The 15,810-nt window shown below is 42.2% G+C and overlaps 1 protein-coding gene across 1 annotated transcript in view; it reads left to right on the top strand.

The window, feature by feature from the left end:
* LOC137532707 (vomeronasal type-2 receptor 26-like) overlaps positions 1 to 14,420 on the top strand; it is a 64,120-nt gene extending 49,700 nt beyond the window's left edge. The window contains exons 4-5 of the mRNA XM_068253541.1: positions 3,527 to 3,650; positions 13,528 to 14,420. Of these exons, the coding sequence (XP_068109642.1) occupies positions 3,527 to 3,650; positions 13,528 to 14,420 (1,017 nt within the window). The remainder of the gene's footprint in view (positions 1 to 3,526; positions 3,651 to 13,527) is intronic.
* The last annotated feature ends 1,390 nt before the right edge of the window (positions 14,421 to 15,810 follow it).

Genomic DNA, 15,810 nt, shown 5'->3' with positions numbered 1-15,810 from the left:
TGCCGGCCAGAGTGGAGGGCACTAGAGCTGCTCATCACTGGAGCCTGGGTGGTGAGTAAAGGCTGCTGGCAATACCGGGGACACCTGGCCACACTGAGGACACCATGCCCAGCTGGCGCTACCAGGGTTCCGGCTGCCTGACCCCTCCAAACGCCACATCCTCCCCCACCCGCATGTAAAATGGTCTGGTCCTTAAGGGGGGGTTAGGCCTGTCCCCAAAGGGTTCAGGGAAACCAGATCTCTTTAGTAAGCTGGACCTATTTTTAGAAAAATAAAAACTATGGATTGTAAATTTAAAGAATACAAGAGCACACAAAAACACACAAAAATACAAAACAAAAAAACACTGAAACACCAAACTATGCAACGGAAACACCAAACTATGCAACTGAAACACCAAACTATGCAAGGGCTGAAATCACGCCACTGTTGCCTCAAAATAAAGGGAGATGCTTGATAGGGGGAATTAGAGTACAGATAAAAACATACAATGTTTTTGCTCTATTTGCATACATTTGCATTCAGTTACACTAAATGGGGATGTTCACTTCCAAAATGTTTTGCATGACAAGGCATTTCATACTAGACTCTTTTACAACATTGAAATCCCTCCAAAGTCAAAAGGGGCCCCACCACTATATGTGACTTGGAGGCCAACTTACCTGTGAGATTTCAAAAATACAAATATCCCAACACACAGGTGTGCAAAACAGGCGGGGTCACCTCTGCATTTGTATATTTGTTTTTTTTAAATCCCATGCCACGGATAGTTTGGTACTGCAGCTTGACTGCACATGCTGTGCCTTCAATTTGCTTATGGGCTTCTGCAGATTATTTCTAAGGCAGGCGCTGTTTGCACGTTAGTTCTTAACCTACTTAGGGCTTGATTCACAAAGCAGTGCTAACCTACTTAGCACATCTAAAGTCTTTAGACGTGCTAACCAGGGTGCTAAGTAGGTTAGCACCGGATTTCTCAATCAGATCGCGCGCAAAGTTTTGCGTGCAAAGTTTTACGCGCGCAAAGTCCTATGCGCGCTCTAAGTCCTATAGGCACTTCGCGTGGAGCGCCCTGCGCTCTGTGCAGTGCACGCGTAAAGTTTTACGCGCGAAAAGCTGGTTTAGACGTGCTAAGGGGGTTTTCACAAGCGTGCTAACAGTTAGCACCGCTTTATGATCAAGCCCTTAGTGTTTTTTTGTTTGCTTGTTGAGGGGGTTTTGTACAAAAAAATCTTGTAATTGGTGGCAGGGGCATTGCTAGGGTCTTGGGAGATCTGGGGCACCTCTGGACACTAGGTTAGTGGTAAAAATGGATGTGGTCATGTACGGAGAGTGGGCATGGACATGGGTGAGGCCAAATGTACTTAAAATTAGCAGCAGTCTAATCTAGAAGTGTGCTGTGCTGCCATTCACAGTGCAACAAGTGCGCTGCCACATATAAATATCATACAAAGGCAGCATTTCACAATAATAGGTAGGGTGTTCCCTCACCTGACTTGTCTGGTGGCCTGGGTGCTGCGTTCAGCTGGTTTGGTAGTGATGTGTGCTGGGCTGGTCTGACAGTAGCAGGTGGTGCTGCTTGGCTGGCCACAATTTTGTGCTGGTTGTCATGCTGTGCTGGCCGTAATGCCATGCTGGATGCCCTGGCCTTCAAGCTGTGTTGCCCGGCCTGATTGACACACCATGCTGGGGGAAGGTAAAGGTCTCTGTGGGTGCTACTGTGGGAGGGAGATGTCACTGTGGGGGGTACCTAGGGGTAAGGTTAACTGTGGGTGTCACTGGGGGAGGGAGAGGGAGGTTACTGTGGGGTACCTAGGGGTAAGGGGCACTGTTGGTGTCATTGGGGGAGGGAGAGGTCACTGTGGGGGGTAGCTAGGGGCAAAGATCACTGTGGGTGCCACTGGGGGAGGGAGAGGGAGGTTACTGTAGGGTACCTAGGGGTAAGGGTCACTGTGTGTGCCACTGGGGAAGGGAGAGGGAGGTTACTGTAGGGTACCTAAGGGTAAGGGTCACTGTGGGTGCTGTTTAAGGCAGGGAGAGGTCACTAATGGAGGCAATAGGGCACAGTTACTCATTTCTAGCAGGGGACATGGCTTCATCCTGAAAGGGGGGAAGGCTACCTCTGGCCAGACTTTTCCAGGCAGGTATACGCTCCTTCCATTCAAAGTTGGGGGTAGTAGCAACTCTTCCCCCTGCAGTCCCCCTCGCCTATGTCCCATGCAGTGATCTTTCCAGCAGCCACCTACCTGAGACAGATTAGAGGAAGCTGCAGGGATCTAGAAGTGTGTGCGGTGTTGGGTGGTCTCAGGAAATCTTTGCATAATGTGCAGCAGGCAGCATGCACATGTTCTCCAACCACCTCCACCTCTGTAGCTCTGTGCATACAAAAGGGGGCCGGCCGGGCAGAAACAAAGGAAGGCTGAGAAGAGTTCTGTTTAGCATCTGCCGCCTGCCCACTATCATGGCGGCTGCACTGCCATGGCAACAGTGGTGATCACTGCTGGGACTCGGGGTTCGGGATACTTTAAGCAGGGATCGGGCCCGGGCCACGGATCTAACCCAAAAAGCGACGTGCCTGATTGGTGGGAGCAGTTGTGGATGGTCCCCTCAGGTGGTGAGAGCATTCTTAGGGGGCTGTCTGTGCTTCTCCTGCTCTCCTCGGAGTGTAATTTGCAGAGCATGGTCCCAAGCAGTGTGAGTGCATGGAACCCCACCTACTTTGCACACCCCGGTGTTTGTAAATGTAAAGATTACAATTATATATAAATAAAAAAAACATAAATAGTTAACTAAGGATCTGAACTTTTTAAATAAGCATGTGAAGAGTGTATATTACGACCATTTTTTAATCTATAAGCTTATAAATGGTGATAGACGCAAAACTGAAAATAAATACACCTTTATTTCCAAATAAAATATTGGCGCCATACATTGTGATAGGGACAAAATGTAAATAGTGTAATAACCGAGAGAAATGGGCAAATAAAATACATAGGTTTTAATTATGGTCGCATGTATTATTTTAAAGCTATGATCGATCGAAAACTAAGAAATAATGATTTTTTTCCATTTTTTCTTACTTTCCTGTTAAAATGCATTTAGAAAAAAATAATTCTTAACAAAATGTACTACCCAAAGAAAGCTTAATTAGTGGTGGAGAAAAACAAGATATAGATCAATTCATTGTGATAATTAGTGATAAAGTTATTAGCGAATAAATGGGAGGTGAAAATTGCACTGTTGCATAAGGTGAAAAATCCCTGCCGGCTGAAATGGTTAATGTCCAAATCGTAAATACATTTGGCCATAAATGCAAAAAATGATGCAAAATGTTGCATAATTGTCATTAGCAGATTAGGATCATCACTAGTTTTAAACATACAAATCAGGGTTAGGTTATTTTGTAAACCGCCTCCTCATCCATCACTTCTTCAGGCAGCATTGATGAGCAAACCCTAAAAACAATTTGTACAGAATTTTCCAAAAAGAGATAATTTTCATTTTTTCTTTCTTTTTTTTTCCTATGTAGGCCCCGCAGTCTCGCTGCTCAGAACGTTGTCCCCCCGGATACAGGAAAGTTATGGTCAATAAATACCCTGTCTGCTGCTATGAATGTGTCCCCTGCTCAGAGGGAGAGATATCCAACATGACGGGTACTCAAAGTTACAAAGCTATATAATTGTTTTGTTTCTTTTTTGTGTGTGTGACATTTTTTGTTTATTGCGGTGTATAATCAGCTGTAATTGCGTCATTATGTTTTTGTCAGTATTGTAAATTCTGACCGGTTTACTACTTGTTGTGAGTGTTGTGGTGGGATTCTCCGCCCCTTTGCATTGCACCACAATGCCAAAAAAATCTATTTATATGACATTGCGGCAGAGTGCGCTGAGAGGGTCATATACATAGCACCGCCCCCCACGCACACCGATCACATGCCCTTCACCCACTGATGTACTCTCTGCCAGACAGGGTCATATTGATAGCACCGCCCCCCCACACCTTTCACTGCCCTTCACCAACTGATGTACTCCCTGCCAGACAGGGTCATATACATAGGACCGCCCCCCACACACCCTTCCCTGCCCTTCACCCACAGATGTACTCCCTGCAAGACAGGGTCATATACATAGCACTGCCCCCCACACACCTTTCACTGCCCTTCATTCACTGATGTACTCCCTGCCAGACAGGGTCATATACATAGCACCGCCCCCCACACACCTTTCACTGCCCTTCACCCACTGATGTACTCCCTGCCAGACAGGGTCATATACATAGGACCGCCCCCCACACACCCTTCCCTGCCCTTCACCCACAGATGTACTCCCTGCAAGACAGGGTCATATACATAGCACTGCCCCCCACACACCTTTCACTGCCCTTCATCCACTGATGTACTCCCTGCCAGACAGGGTCATATACATAGCACCGCCCCCCACACACCTTTTACTGCCCTTCACCCACTGATGTACTCCCTGCCAGACAGGGTCATATACATAGGACCGCCCCCCACACACCCTTCCCTGCCCTTCACCCACAGATGTACTCCCTGCCAGACAGGGTCATATACATAGCACCGCCCCCCACACACCTTTCACTGCCCTTCATTCACTGATGTACTCCCTGCCAGACAGGGTCATATACATAGCACCGCCCCCCACACACCTTTTACTGCCCTTCACCCACTGATGTACTCCCTGCCAGACAGGGTCATATACATAGCACCGCCCCCCACACCCTTCCCTGCCCTTCACCCACTGATGTACTCCCTGCCAGACAGGGTCATATACATAGGACCCCCCCCCACACATCCTTCCCTGCTCTTCACCCACTGATGTACTCCCTGCCAGACAGAGTCATATATATAGCACCGCCCCCCACACACCTTTTACTGCCCTTCACCCACTGATGTACTCCCTGCCAGACAGGGTCATATATATAGCACCGCCCCCCCCACACCTTTCACTGCCCTTCTCCCACAGATGTACTCCCTGCCAGACAGGGTCATATACATAGCACCCCCCCCACACTCTTCCCTGCCCTACACCCACTGATGTACTCCCTGCCAGACAGGGTCATATACATAGCACCGCCCCCCACACACCTTTCACTGCCCTTCACCCACTGATGTACACCCTGCCAGACAGGGCCATATACATAGCACCGCCCCCCACACACCTTTCACTGCCCTTCACCCACTGATGTACTCCCTGCCAGACAGGGTCATATACATAGCACCGCCCCCCACACACCTTTCACTGCCCTTCACCCACTGATGTACTCCCTGCCAGACAGGGCCATATACATAGCACCGCCCCCCACACACCTTTCACTGCCCTTCACCCACTGATGTACTCCCTGCCAGACAGGGTCATATACATAGCACCGCCCCCGACACACCCTTTCCTGCCCTTCACCCACTGATTGCAAAATCGCGTAAATGACTGCTCATCACTCAATCGCCAATTGTCAGAAAAATCATTGGTAAAATGGTAAGGTGGGTACGCAGCTTATGTTGCTCTAATCCCGTGGGGAAGATGCTCATCAGTGTAGAGCTCCGGGACTAGGTGGTCATCTCAGTCAGCTGCAAGCCTCACTCCACATGATCATCAATTTTCAATGAACGGTTGGCTATTTCATAGCCGAGCGTCCACTCTTAGCCATGAGCGCGGCAATATTGTGCACTAAAACTTCAGCACACCATAGCAACAAGGTTTACAAAAATCCTCCATCTCTTGGCCAAACACTGTGCCTTCGAGGGATTGAGTAGCCCAATTCTATGAAATCTCTTTGGAGATGAAATAATGTTTCCTGACAATGAGGAATGTTGTGCAGAACTGCCCTTACATTCCATAATCTGGCAATTTTCTATGAAAACATGTTGACCATATTTCCATGTCTTTCTCACTTGGATGGTGGCTGGTTAAAGTCATCATTGATCTCGCCACTGATCTCACATTATTCTGCCCGCCACTTTTCAGTAAAACAAATGTGTCCTCTGAGCCCTAATTTTCACAAAAAAATATCTATAATTTGGTGACATTCCAGTTTTGACAAAAAAAATGCATTACAAATACACCATTACATCCAATAGATTTTGGTAATGTTAATGTACTTTCTTAAGGAAAGGTTGGAGGAAAAGGCTGCGCATCCCTAAACACATGTTGCAATTGAATGGTTAATCGCACAGGCATACACCGCCTCTGCCAGACTGAAAAATGCATGCCCTGCATCCAAAACAAGTGCTAACATTTATTAAACTAGGAGGAACTTTAGCTTCCAATATGGTTTGCATGCAAAGTAACTGTCAGGTTAGCTGCACCCAGCCCCTCCTCCTGAGTTTTCTGTTTGCATGATAAGTAGTAGCAGATTTGCATATGATTTGCATCTGAATTGAATGCGAAGTGTGCAGAAAGTCTATATAGGTGCTACACACTGAGCTGGGGTCATTTCAGATGCAGCCTTAGTGGTATGCGCTGGCATTCTCCTCGCTGTTCTACTTAATGCCCTTTCTGTTTGTGAAAATACTGATTCTTGTCTGTGAAAGGAGTCGTATCTATTTAAGTTCATGTCAGATATCAGATGCTTTAGACTACTTCACTTCCTGGCGCCAGGACATAAAATGGTTAACAGAACACACAGACACAGGAGATGTGAGCACAAATTATGCTAGCTTTTTACTTCAGCTGCTTTCCTTATATCCTACTCAATACAGGGTTTTGCTCATGCGCAGTATATCATCATATGTCACCATAATTACAGAAAGTCATGTGATTTACGAGAATTAACACAGTTCAATGATCACGGGGAAAACATGTTATTTATGACTTTCCAGGTGTCCCCATTTGGGGCACTTAGGGGTTTTGCCCAGCAAGAAGAATTTGGCTATTCTCTGTTCCATGCAGCCAGCTCTTCCTGCACAGATGTGTGTGGGTGGCTGATTCTTCTATAGACACATTAATATCACATTGATCAGATACATGTATGCTTGTATATGAAATTGATCTATATACTATACTATATACTACTATATATATATATATATATATATATATATATATATATATATATATATATATATATATATACATATATACCTACATATCCTTTCAGTCCCCCCTTTGGTCATTTCTTCCAAAGGAAGAAGATGACCATACTAAAGCCAATACCTAAAGCAGGCAGAGCTAGCATCATAGTGGGCAAAAATTTTGGTCGAAGCCTCCTAATGGTCAAAACACGAATAGCTATTTGGTAAAGTACTCCTACCAAAGAAAATGATTAACCAACCTGTAACCTTAAACAACCAATTAAATACTGTTGGCCAATCTAATGGTCAAACACATCAGAAAAATCAGAAAAGAACCAAATCAGAAATTATTCAGGAAAAAAACCAATAATTATTTTTCCTGATGCAGATCAGAACTAAGAACATTTCTCTTTCCTGATGTGATCTAGTAAAGATCTTATGCGGACTACAAGTGAGGGTACACTCATGTGTATAACTTAGCCTGCAGCAGGGATATTTCTCTTAGATCAATATAAGAAGCTTTCTTATCTCAGCACTTACTCCAAGAGAAACTTCCATCTGCTCTTTTCTGGAAAAGGACTTTTCTAAATACTAGGCCTTAGGTAGGCCAAGGTCAGAAACCCTTATGGTAGCAACTAACTCATGCATAAGGTGGCTATATTTGGGAGAGGGTGGTCTTGACTCTACAATTTAGTTCACAAACCGTTTGTGAGGCATGGCAAACTTCTCACCTTCCATCAGCCATTGTACTCCAAGCTATCTCTGTATCCTTTACTCTAAGTCACACACTCCTGTTAACCCAGGGGGTGGACACCAACCCAACTACAATCATACTCAGGTCTTAATGCCCAGAGTACAGAGGCTGAGATCAGAAAATACAGGAGTACTGCCAGAACTCACTAAGCAAGTCAAAACGTAGCTACAGGCCTCAGGTACAGGTCATATTTGTGAAAGGGAATACACAGATCACAGCAGAAGGCTAGGGAACAAGGCTGTATGAGACCATCAACATCTCTGGCCTTCCAATTATCCCATATTAAATATACCAATCTGGTTGCTCAAGGCAACTGTGGTGCTGTGAAATTGTAGTCCATCACACCAATCATACTGACCAAAGCCTGTTATGCTTGCTCAGACAAACAGATAAACAAACTCTGATTTAGTAAGGGAAGGGAATGTTAGCTAATTGACTTTTTACCACAGTAATGGTAAATATCTATACAGACACACTACAAATCAAAGCAGAAAAAGATGTAACTAATAGCAACCGCTGCCAAAGATACTCTTTCTAGGTCAGGACTAACAGGACAACTGTAATGATGGCTACCTTCAGATTTAACCATACTAGAAGGACTCTGCTAATCACACATATGGACACTCACCAACTATATTCACAATCAGGATAGGACACAACACAATAGCAACATGGACCCTTCACAAAACAATTATGGCCAGATTGAATCTACTGAAGACCAAAGTATCAGAAAATAGGAGACTTGTTCCCTGAAAATTGCCCACTGAGATCAGGCCTGCTGAATTATATGTGTAGTAACACATATGCGTATATATATATATATATATATATATTTTACCGTCTGATAAATATACAATTTTATAGTTATCTGGGTTGAAGAAAGATGTGTGTACATAAAGTTTAACCAAAACAAAGCACCACACCGGCCCATTTCACTGCTGATCCAGAGGAAGGCGAAAAACCCTTATAGGGCATAGTGTAATTAGCCCCAGAAAGGGAAAAATTCCTTCCCGACTCCAAAATGGCAATCAGAAAAAATCCCTGGATAATCAGCACTTGGCCTTATTTAGTAATTGAGATAAAAAAAATTATCAGCTCATTACATATCAACCCATTATGTAACTTACAAAAAAAAAACCTAATCCTAATCTTTACTTAAAGAATGATATAGCAAGAATAAAGGCTTTTTACTATTCAGAAAGCATTAACCCATAATGTGACTTCCAACTAACTCTCCATCTAGAATATCCTTAATATCGTAGCCCACCCCTCTAGTACTGAACCAATAGAAGTTATTTTTAGATAAACCAAGGTTTTCCCCATAGCTACTATTAATAGCTTTCTTACGAGCCCAATACACATAAGAATGTCCCACAATCCATACAATCTTCCTGGGTCTGAGATCCAGATCTTGTTCCATTCTTCAACAGATGACACAAGCAACCTTGAAACTTTTATCAGAGCACGCGTTACTGTCCACCTGATGAATAGTCTCTTTTTTCTTGGGATTCAGGACTTAGTTGAACTATTTCACCAGATACAGTGGATCCAGTAGAAAATCCTTCTGTAAAGATAGCCTCAGGATAGCCTCTGGTCAGACTCCCACTGGATGGATTACCTCCGGATGGACTCTGGTCAGGCAGTCAACTCTTGTCCTCCTCAGGATAGATGTCTGGCAAGTTGTTTCTGAAAGAATAAAGAAAAATGTGCGAGTATCATATTTTTCCCAAAAATCCAATAAGTCATTTATTTTTCCTAGTACTTGTAATACTAATATGATTCATACTCTCCACCATGAACTTCAAAACATACTTAGCGGATCTTTCTATGATCCTAACGGATTTCTCGCAATACCCCGTTCGCATGACGTCGTGTCGCTGTACCCGTGCGAGTATGTGACTCCATACATGGCAGAGAGGATAAATTCCCAATTAATTTTTACACCATAATGAATTCCCATTTTTCATTCTTCCATTACCAGTCACACTCTCATTCCATCATACCTTCCACAATCAATGTATTTAAAGAACTTAGGTGGCCCTAGTGCAATATCTACCTCACTACCCCTTCTTACTACACCACTACATGAAATGACATGACACAGATCACTAGGCCTGGGCAGGGCTGGACATGTGTATAGACAACAAACTAACATGACCGTTCCATATTCCTCCTTTCCCCCATTTCACCATACATTAAAGTTATTTTAATGCCTTGTCAGAGTTAGTAAAAGGCTATATGGCATAATATGACCAGGGTCACAGTACGGCGGGACAGTGGCCAGCACTGTCTCCCTGTAATAGGGTTGGGTCCCCTTTCAGATTTAAAGCTACAGACATACAAAGAACATCTATAATGTCCTTTTCCCCATAGTGCGCTTAAGGTAGACACACTTCTATAGGCACACATACAAAGAACAGCACTAGAGAGACTAGGCTGAGGCCTCCTTACTAAACAGACACTGAACTACAGAACTGAAATTAAAATCCTGTCAGAGGTAAAGCTTCTAATCAGTACACTATACAATTAAACAGTGTATTTTTTCTCTCTGGAGTCTTCAGAACAGTGAAAAATCCATAAAATAATTGTCATACCAACATCAAATGATTCTGCAGTTCGTCAAAAAGTTCAAGCAAACTAAAATAAACTATTTTCTTAAGGATGAAAAAATGTACTTATTTTCCTATGCTGAGTGCAAGGATTTTGGGCTTACAAAAAACCATATATTCTCACTAAAACCACGAGTGACTTAGAGTCAGAGCCTTAAACAACTCTCTGCTAATATATGTCATTAATTACATACACACAAAGATGTTGTGTCACCCGGAGAGGAGATATTAATTTAAAGGAGATGGATTTATTAACAGGAAGAGGGGTTATTAAGGTCAAAAACCCCCACTATTGGAAAAGAATTCCCATAATCTAAAGGGCGATATGAAATAAACAGCAAGTGTGACCCAGAACTACACATGTGATCTTAATTGACCTAAAACTGTATACCTGTCCTGACTATTTAATATGTCCTCAATGTTTTCCATAAATCTTCCCAAATGAATATGGCTGTCACAGTTTCACAATATCCACTAAAATATAAGTACAGACAGTATACGATGCATTATTTTTTTTCCAATAATTGCATGGCATTTAGAAATATTGAAGTTACAATAACTGTGCTTTATCAGTGTGGCTTGGAGGAGGAGCAGTTTTCTTATCAACCTCTAGGTGGCGAAGAGGCTGAGAAAATTTCTTCAACTGGTTGACCAGGCCAGTGAAGAATTAAATCAGACACAACTTAGTTACAAGAGCTAGTAACATTTCAAATGAGTTGCAAACAACATTAAATGCCTTCTCTGCTGCGATTTATATAAAAAATACAGCCTACCAACTATGATACAATATTCAAGAAGGAACTTATCCATGGAGAACTATTGAGTAAATCATTTGAATCTATTTGCTTCAAAGTTACAAGCTATATAAATTCTGTTCAAATATGAACATTATTCTAACAAACTTATGGCAAACTACCATGCCATGGGGAAATGATTTAACTCTACTCACTTGTATAAGTCTGGGTGACAAATGCCATTACTCAATTAATCCACCTTAGCCTAAGGGAATTATGGTTGTACTAAAAACTCAATTCACTTTACACAAAAAAACTAAGGTAACACGGTGGTGTAGCAGCCAGTACTCTCGCCTTGCAATGTTACTCAAATCTCTGCCTGGTCAACATCTGCAAGGAGTCCGCATGTTCTTCCCGTGTCTGCATGGGTTTCCCCCAGGCACTCCAGTTTCCTCACCCAAAAAAAACACAGACAAGTCAACCGGCTCCCTTCCAAATTGACCCCAAACTATGATATATGATTTCACTATACTACCTATGAAAAAATATCAGAACCTCATTTGGACACGATATAAAAATTCCAAAAATCTATTCTGGAATATGGGAAACTTCGTTCACATACATATAGACCTGGGTGACAGTTGGTATCAGTGAATTAATCTAATCTGATTGAAGGATACTAAGTTTCAGGAGAAAATAATGACTGCTATGTCTAACATCTAACTAAGAAAAAACCTAAGATGTTGTGTAGATAAATATGACATTTAAAGTTACATTTTAAAATATTCCAAAAGGAATATATATATATATATATATAAATTATTCACTGTTCTAAATAGTCCAATAATATAACTCATAAAATTCCTTTCTACTCCTATATACATGTATACATATGTATGCATACATGTATACAGATATACTGTATATTCAGAAAGGGTTTTAAATGCATTTTTTCCCCTTCTGCAAGAAAGAAACGACAAAGTAATTAGTTCCTCATTTCTCTTGCTGGCAGAAGAAAAAACCCACAAGCAGGTGTCTCACGCAGCCACCCGGAAACACCAATAAAAAATGAATCCCTTGTCAAAGAACCGGACATATCTCGATACTTTTATTTCTAACTATTTCAAAATTACATCTGCATTTATCTAAAAATCATTACCCATAGGAGTGTGTATCTGTCTAATTAACTACTTGAGAATAAATAAATAATTTAAAGAAGTAATCTCCTTATAAGAAAGAAGAAAAGCTATTTTATGAGGCAGATATACCCAAAGTTTCAACACATACTTTCACGGGTGCACAGTGACGTAACTAAGGAGCTGCGGGCCCTGGTGTAGGTTTTACATTAGGGCCCCCCCAAGAACTCTATACATAGCAATTGATACAGCGCGCCAAAAATTGTCAAAGACAACTACAGTGTCAGAGATACAAGACGGGGATTGGAAACAGTGTGTTAAGGATTGCTACTATTCAAAGACTATAGAAGTGATTATTACCACTACAGGACCAATAGAGAGTTAATACTGTGATAGAGGGTGGACCCTTCGGGGCCCTTGTGGACCAAAGGCCTCGGTGTGGCCACTACCTCTGTACCCCCTATTTTTACGTCCCTGCGGGTATCACCTTTCTACCATACATATCACAAACATGTACTCAATACAATCTCTCAATTTACACACATATGTGTCAATTTGTACACAATACATATGAATACATTATGATACATGTTATTGTATAACTATACCCTAATTTACAGGAATTAATTACATTACTGTATTTCTGAAATGTTTCTCTTACAGAAAAGCTTATATTAAATGACACATGCATAATTCAGATTCAGATGGCTGATTCTTCTATAGACACATTAATATCACATTGATCAGATACATGTATGCTTGTATATGAAATTGATCTATATACTATACTATATACTACTACTATATATATATATACATACATATATACCTACATATCCTTTCAGTCTGCTTCCAAAAATATGGAAAATAAAAGTTGGAACCCGTTCTCTCATGATAAATGTTTAGTATAAGTTGCCCTCTTAAAACAGAAGCTATTTGAGGTAATTTAGCTTTAGGTGAACAATTGTGGTTTCCCATGATGCATTGCTTCTGAATATGCAAATCCTCTCTGTCTGCCCCTGAAGCCAGGGGCACAATAGCTCTCCTAAGGCTGGATTATTCCAAATAGCTTTTGTTTTAAGAAGGGGAATTATACCCAGCATTGCTTTTTAGTATGAGTGTTTTCTGGTCTCTTTTAGCCCCTATACTGTCCTCGTGGTTCTGTGTCACCATCAGCCTTCTGGGTAATCTGTAACAAATGTTTAATATCCACAATCACCACATCATGAGTACATCTTTGTATTTCATGTCTCACTTTATCTTCCCACAGACAGTGATAATTGTCACAGATGTCCGGACACAGAATGGCCAAATGAGAAGAAAGTAACATGTATTCCAAAAACACTTGAGTACCTGTCACATGAGGACACTTTGGCTCTCATCTGTTCAGTCTTTTCTCTCACAAGCTGTATCATTACTGTTATTACGTTGAAAGTGTTTATTTCATTTTGGGACACTCCAGTTGTGAAAGCCAATAACCGGACTGTGAGCTTCATCCTCCTGACCTCCATCTTGCTGAGCTTCCTGTGTGTCTTCTTGTTCCTGGGATGTCCTGTGGACATTACCTGCATGCTGAGACAGGTGGCATTTGGGACCTTCTTCACCATCGCTGTCTCCTCTGTCCTGGCCAAGACTATCACTGTCTGCATTGCTTTCAAAGCCACCAAGCCTGGATGTTACTGGAGAAAGTGGATGGGGAGTAAATTATCTAATTATGTTGTAACAACCTGCTCCTCTGTCCAAGTTCTGATTTGTATTATCTGGCTGTCAGTGTCTCCTCCCTACCAAGAGAATGACATGTCCTCTTCTCCTGGGATAATCATCATCCAGTGTAATGAGGGCTCAGTGATTGGCTTCTACTCTGTGTTGGGTTATATGGGGCTTCTGGCCGGTGTGAGCTTAGTTCTGGCTTTCATGGTGAGGACATTACCGGACAGCTTTAATGAGGCCAAGTACATCACGTTCAGCATGCTGGTGTTCTGCAGTGTCTGGATTGCCATGATCCCGGCCTATGTGAGCACCAGAGGGAAGTACATGGTGGCTGTGGAGGTATTTGCCATACTGGCCTCCAGTGCTGGGTTGTTATGCTGCATATTCCTCCCCAAAATATACATTATTCTCATAAAGCCTGAAATGAACTCTAAAGAACTATTCCTGAAGTGAAATAATTATATGTCAATCACATGTGTGTACAATCAAGCAGAGATATGATGTACTTCGGATATGGAAAGTGTACACAGCTCTGCTAAAGTGCCAGATTTTTGTGATGTAGAGAAAATGAGATCACAATAAATCATGTCAGAACTTGTCCCACCTTTCATGTGACCTGTAACCTGTGCTATTGATTGACAAATGAACAAATAGGTTAGGGGGTAACAGGACACATGCCCCTTCTGTGACACATGCCCCTGATGAGTCACTCTATGTGACGAAATGCATAGGGCGGAGCTGTGTCACATGACCAAAGGATCCAGGAAACTGCAGGACGTGAGGGTCTGAAGCAGAAGCGTCTATGTGAGCGGCTACCCGGGACTGCCATTATACATGATACAATGCGCTTTGATCTTCTACGCTTGTGAGTGTAACTGGTTTTTACTTTTGTGGTATTAAATGTTTTTACACTATATGGCGCATTCTTAAGTTTTTTAGACTGCGTACCTGCCGGATTGATCTCTGCCGCCCCTGCCTTCCCCTGTACATGCTTTATATCCATACCTCCGGTTCGATTGGAGGTTGACAGGGTGAGTGCGGGCACATCGGGGGGAGTGTGTTCCAGCACAAGGTGGTGTGTTTTATCACTCTGGAGTGGTGAAGGGAAAAACCGTTGCATCAATTGGATTACGCTATGTATGTTTCTCTTTCATTTTTTCATGACGTGTTGGCTGGCCAATGAGGAGACTCAGTGACTTCCTGGGACATTCAGCTGGACGGATTTAAGCTGCTGGATGGTGACTTATGTGAACTGAACTCTTATTGCTATCAGCTATAGAGCGCATTAGAAAGTTTTTGGATTTGTGATTGGACAATTTACAGTATTGTTTATTTTAGTGCGCTCCACGTGCTAATTTGTTTTTTCCATTAGCGCAGCTTTATCTCTATTCAAGTTTTGTCATTTTTCTGTAAAAAATTGTTTGCAGCTATGGATCTATTTGAAAGTAGGAACAGAAGATTGCATGATTTAGATGAGCTGTTTAAAGATACAGCGCCAGGTGTAATTGATTTGGATAGTGATTTTAAATCCCTCCAGAATGTAATGGTTAAAGAGCAGCAAACGTGGTGGGATATTGCAACACTTAAAAAATATCACAAGGAAGGAATTATCCCCAAAAAAATCAGGTGGGATATTACCCCTGATGATGGGGAAGATACAGAGGAAAACTCTAAAGAGTGGGAGGAATATTTTGATAAAAGCGGATTGGGTCTGATTGAGCTTCTAATTAAAAGGAAAACAGGAAGAATTGAAAGGTTAGGTACGGAAATTGAGAATATTAGAATAAAAACTGAACCATATAAGAATACTGAACAATATGTGGCGCGAACTAAAAAGATCCAA

This window comes from Hyperolius riggenbachi, chromosome 1 (genome assembly GCF_040937935.1).
Source record: "Hyperolius riggenbachi isolate aHypRig1 chromosome 1, aHypRig1.pri, whole genome shotgun sequence".
In the NCBI taxonomy this organism is placed as follows: domain Eukaryota; kingdom Metazoa; phylum Chordata; class Amphibia; order Anura; family Hyperoliidae; genus Hyperolius; species Hyperolius riggenbachi.
Note: the sequence above shows the minus strand (reverse complement) of the source record. Positions and strands in the feature narration are given on the sequence as shown.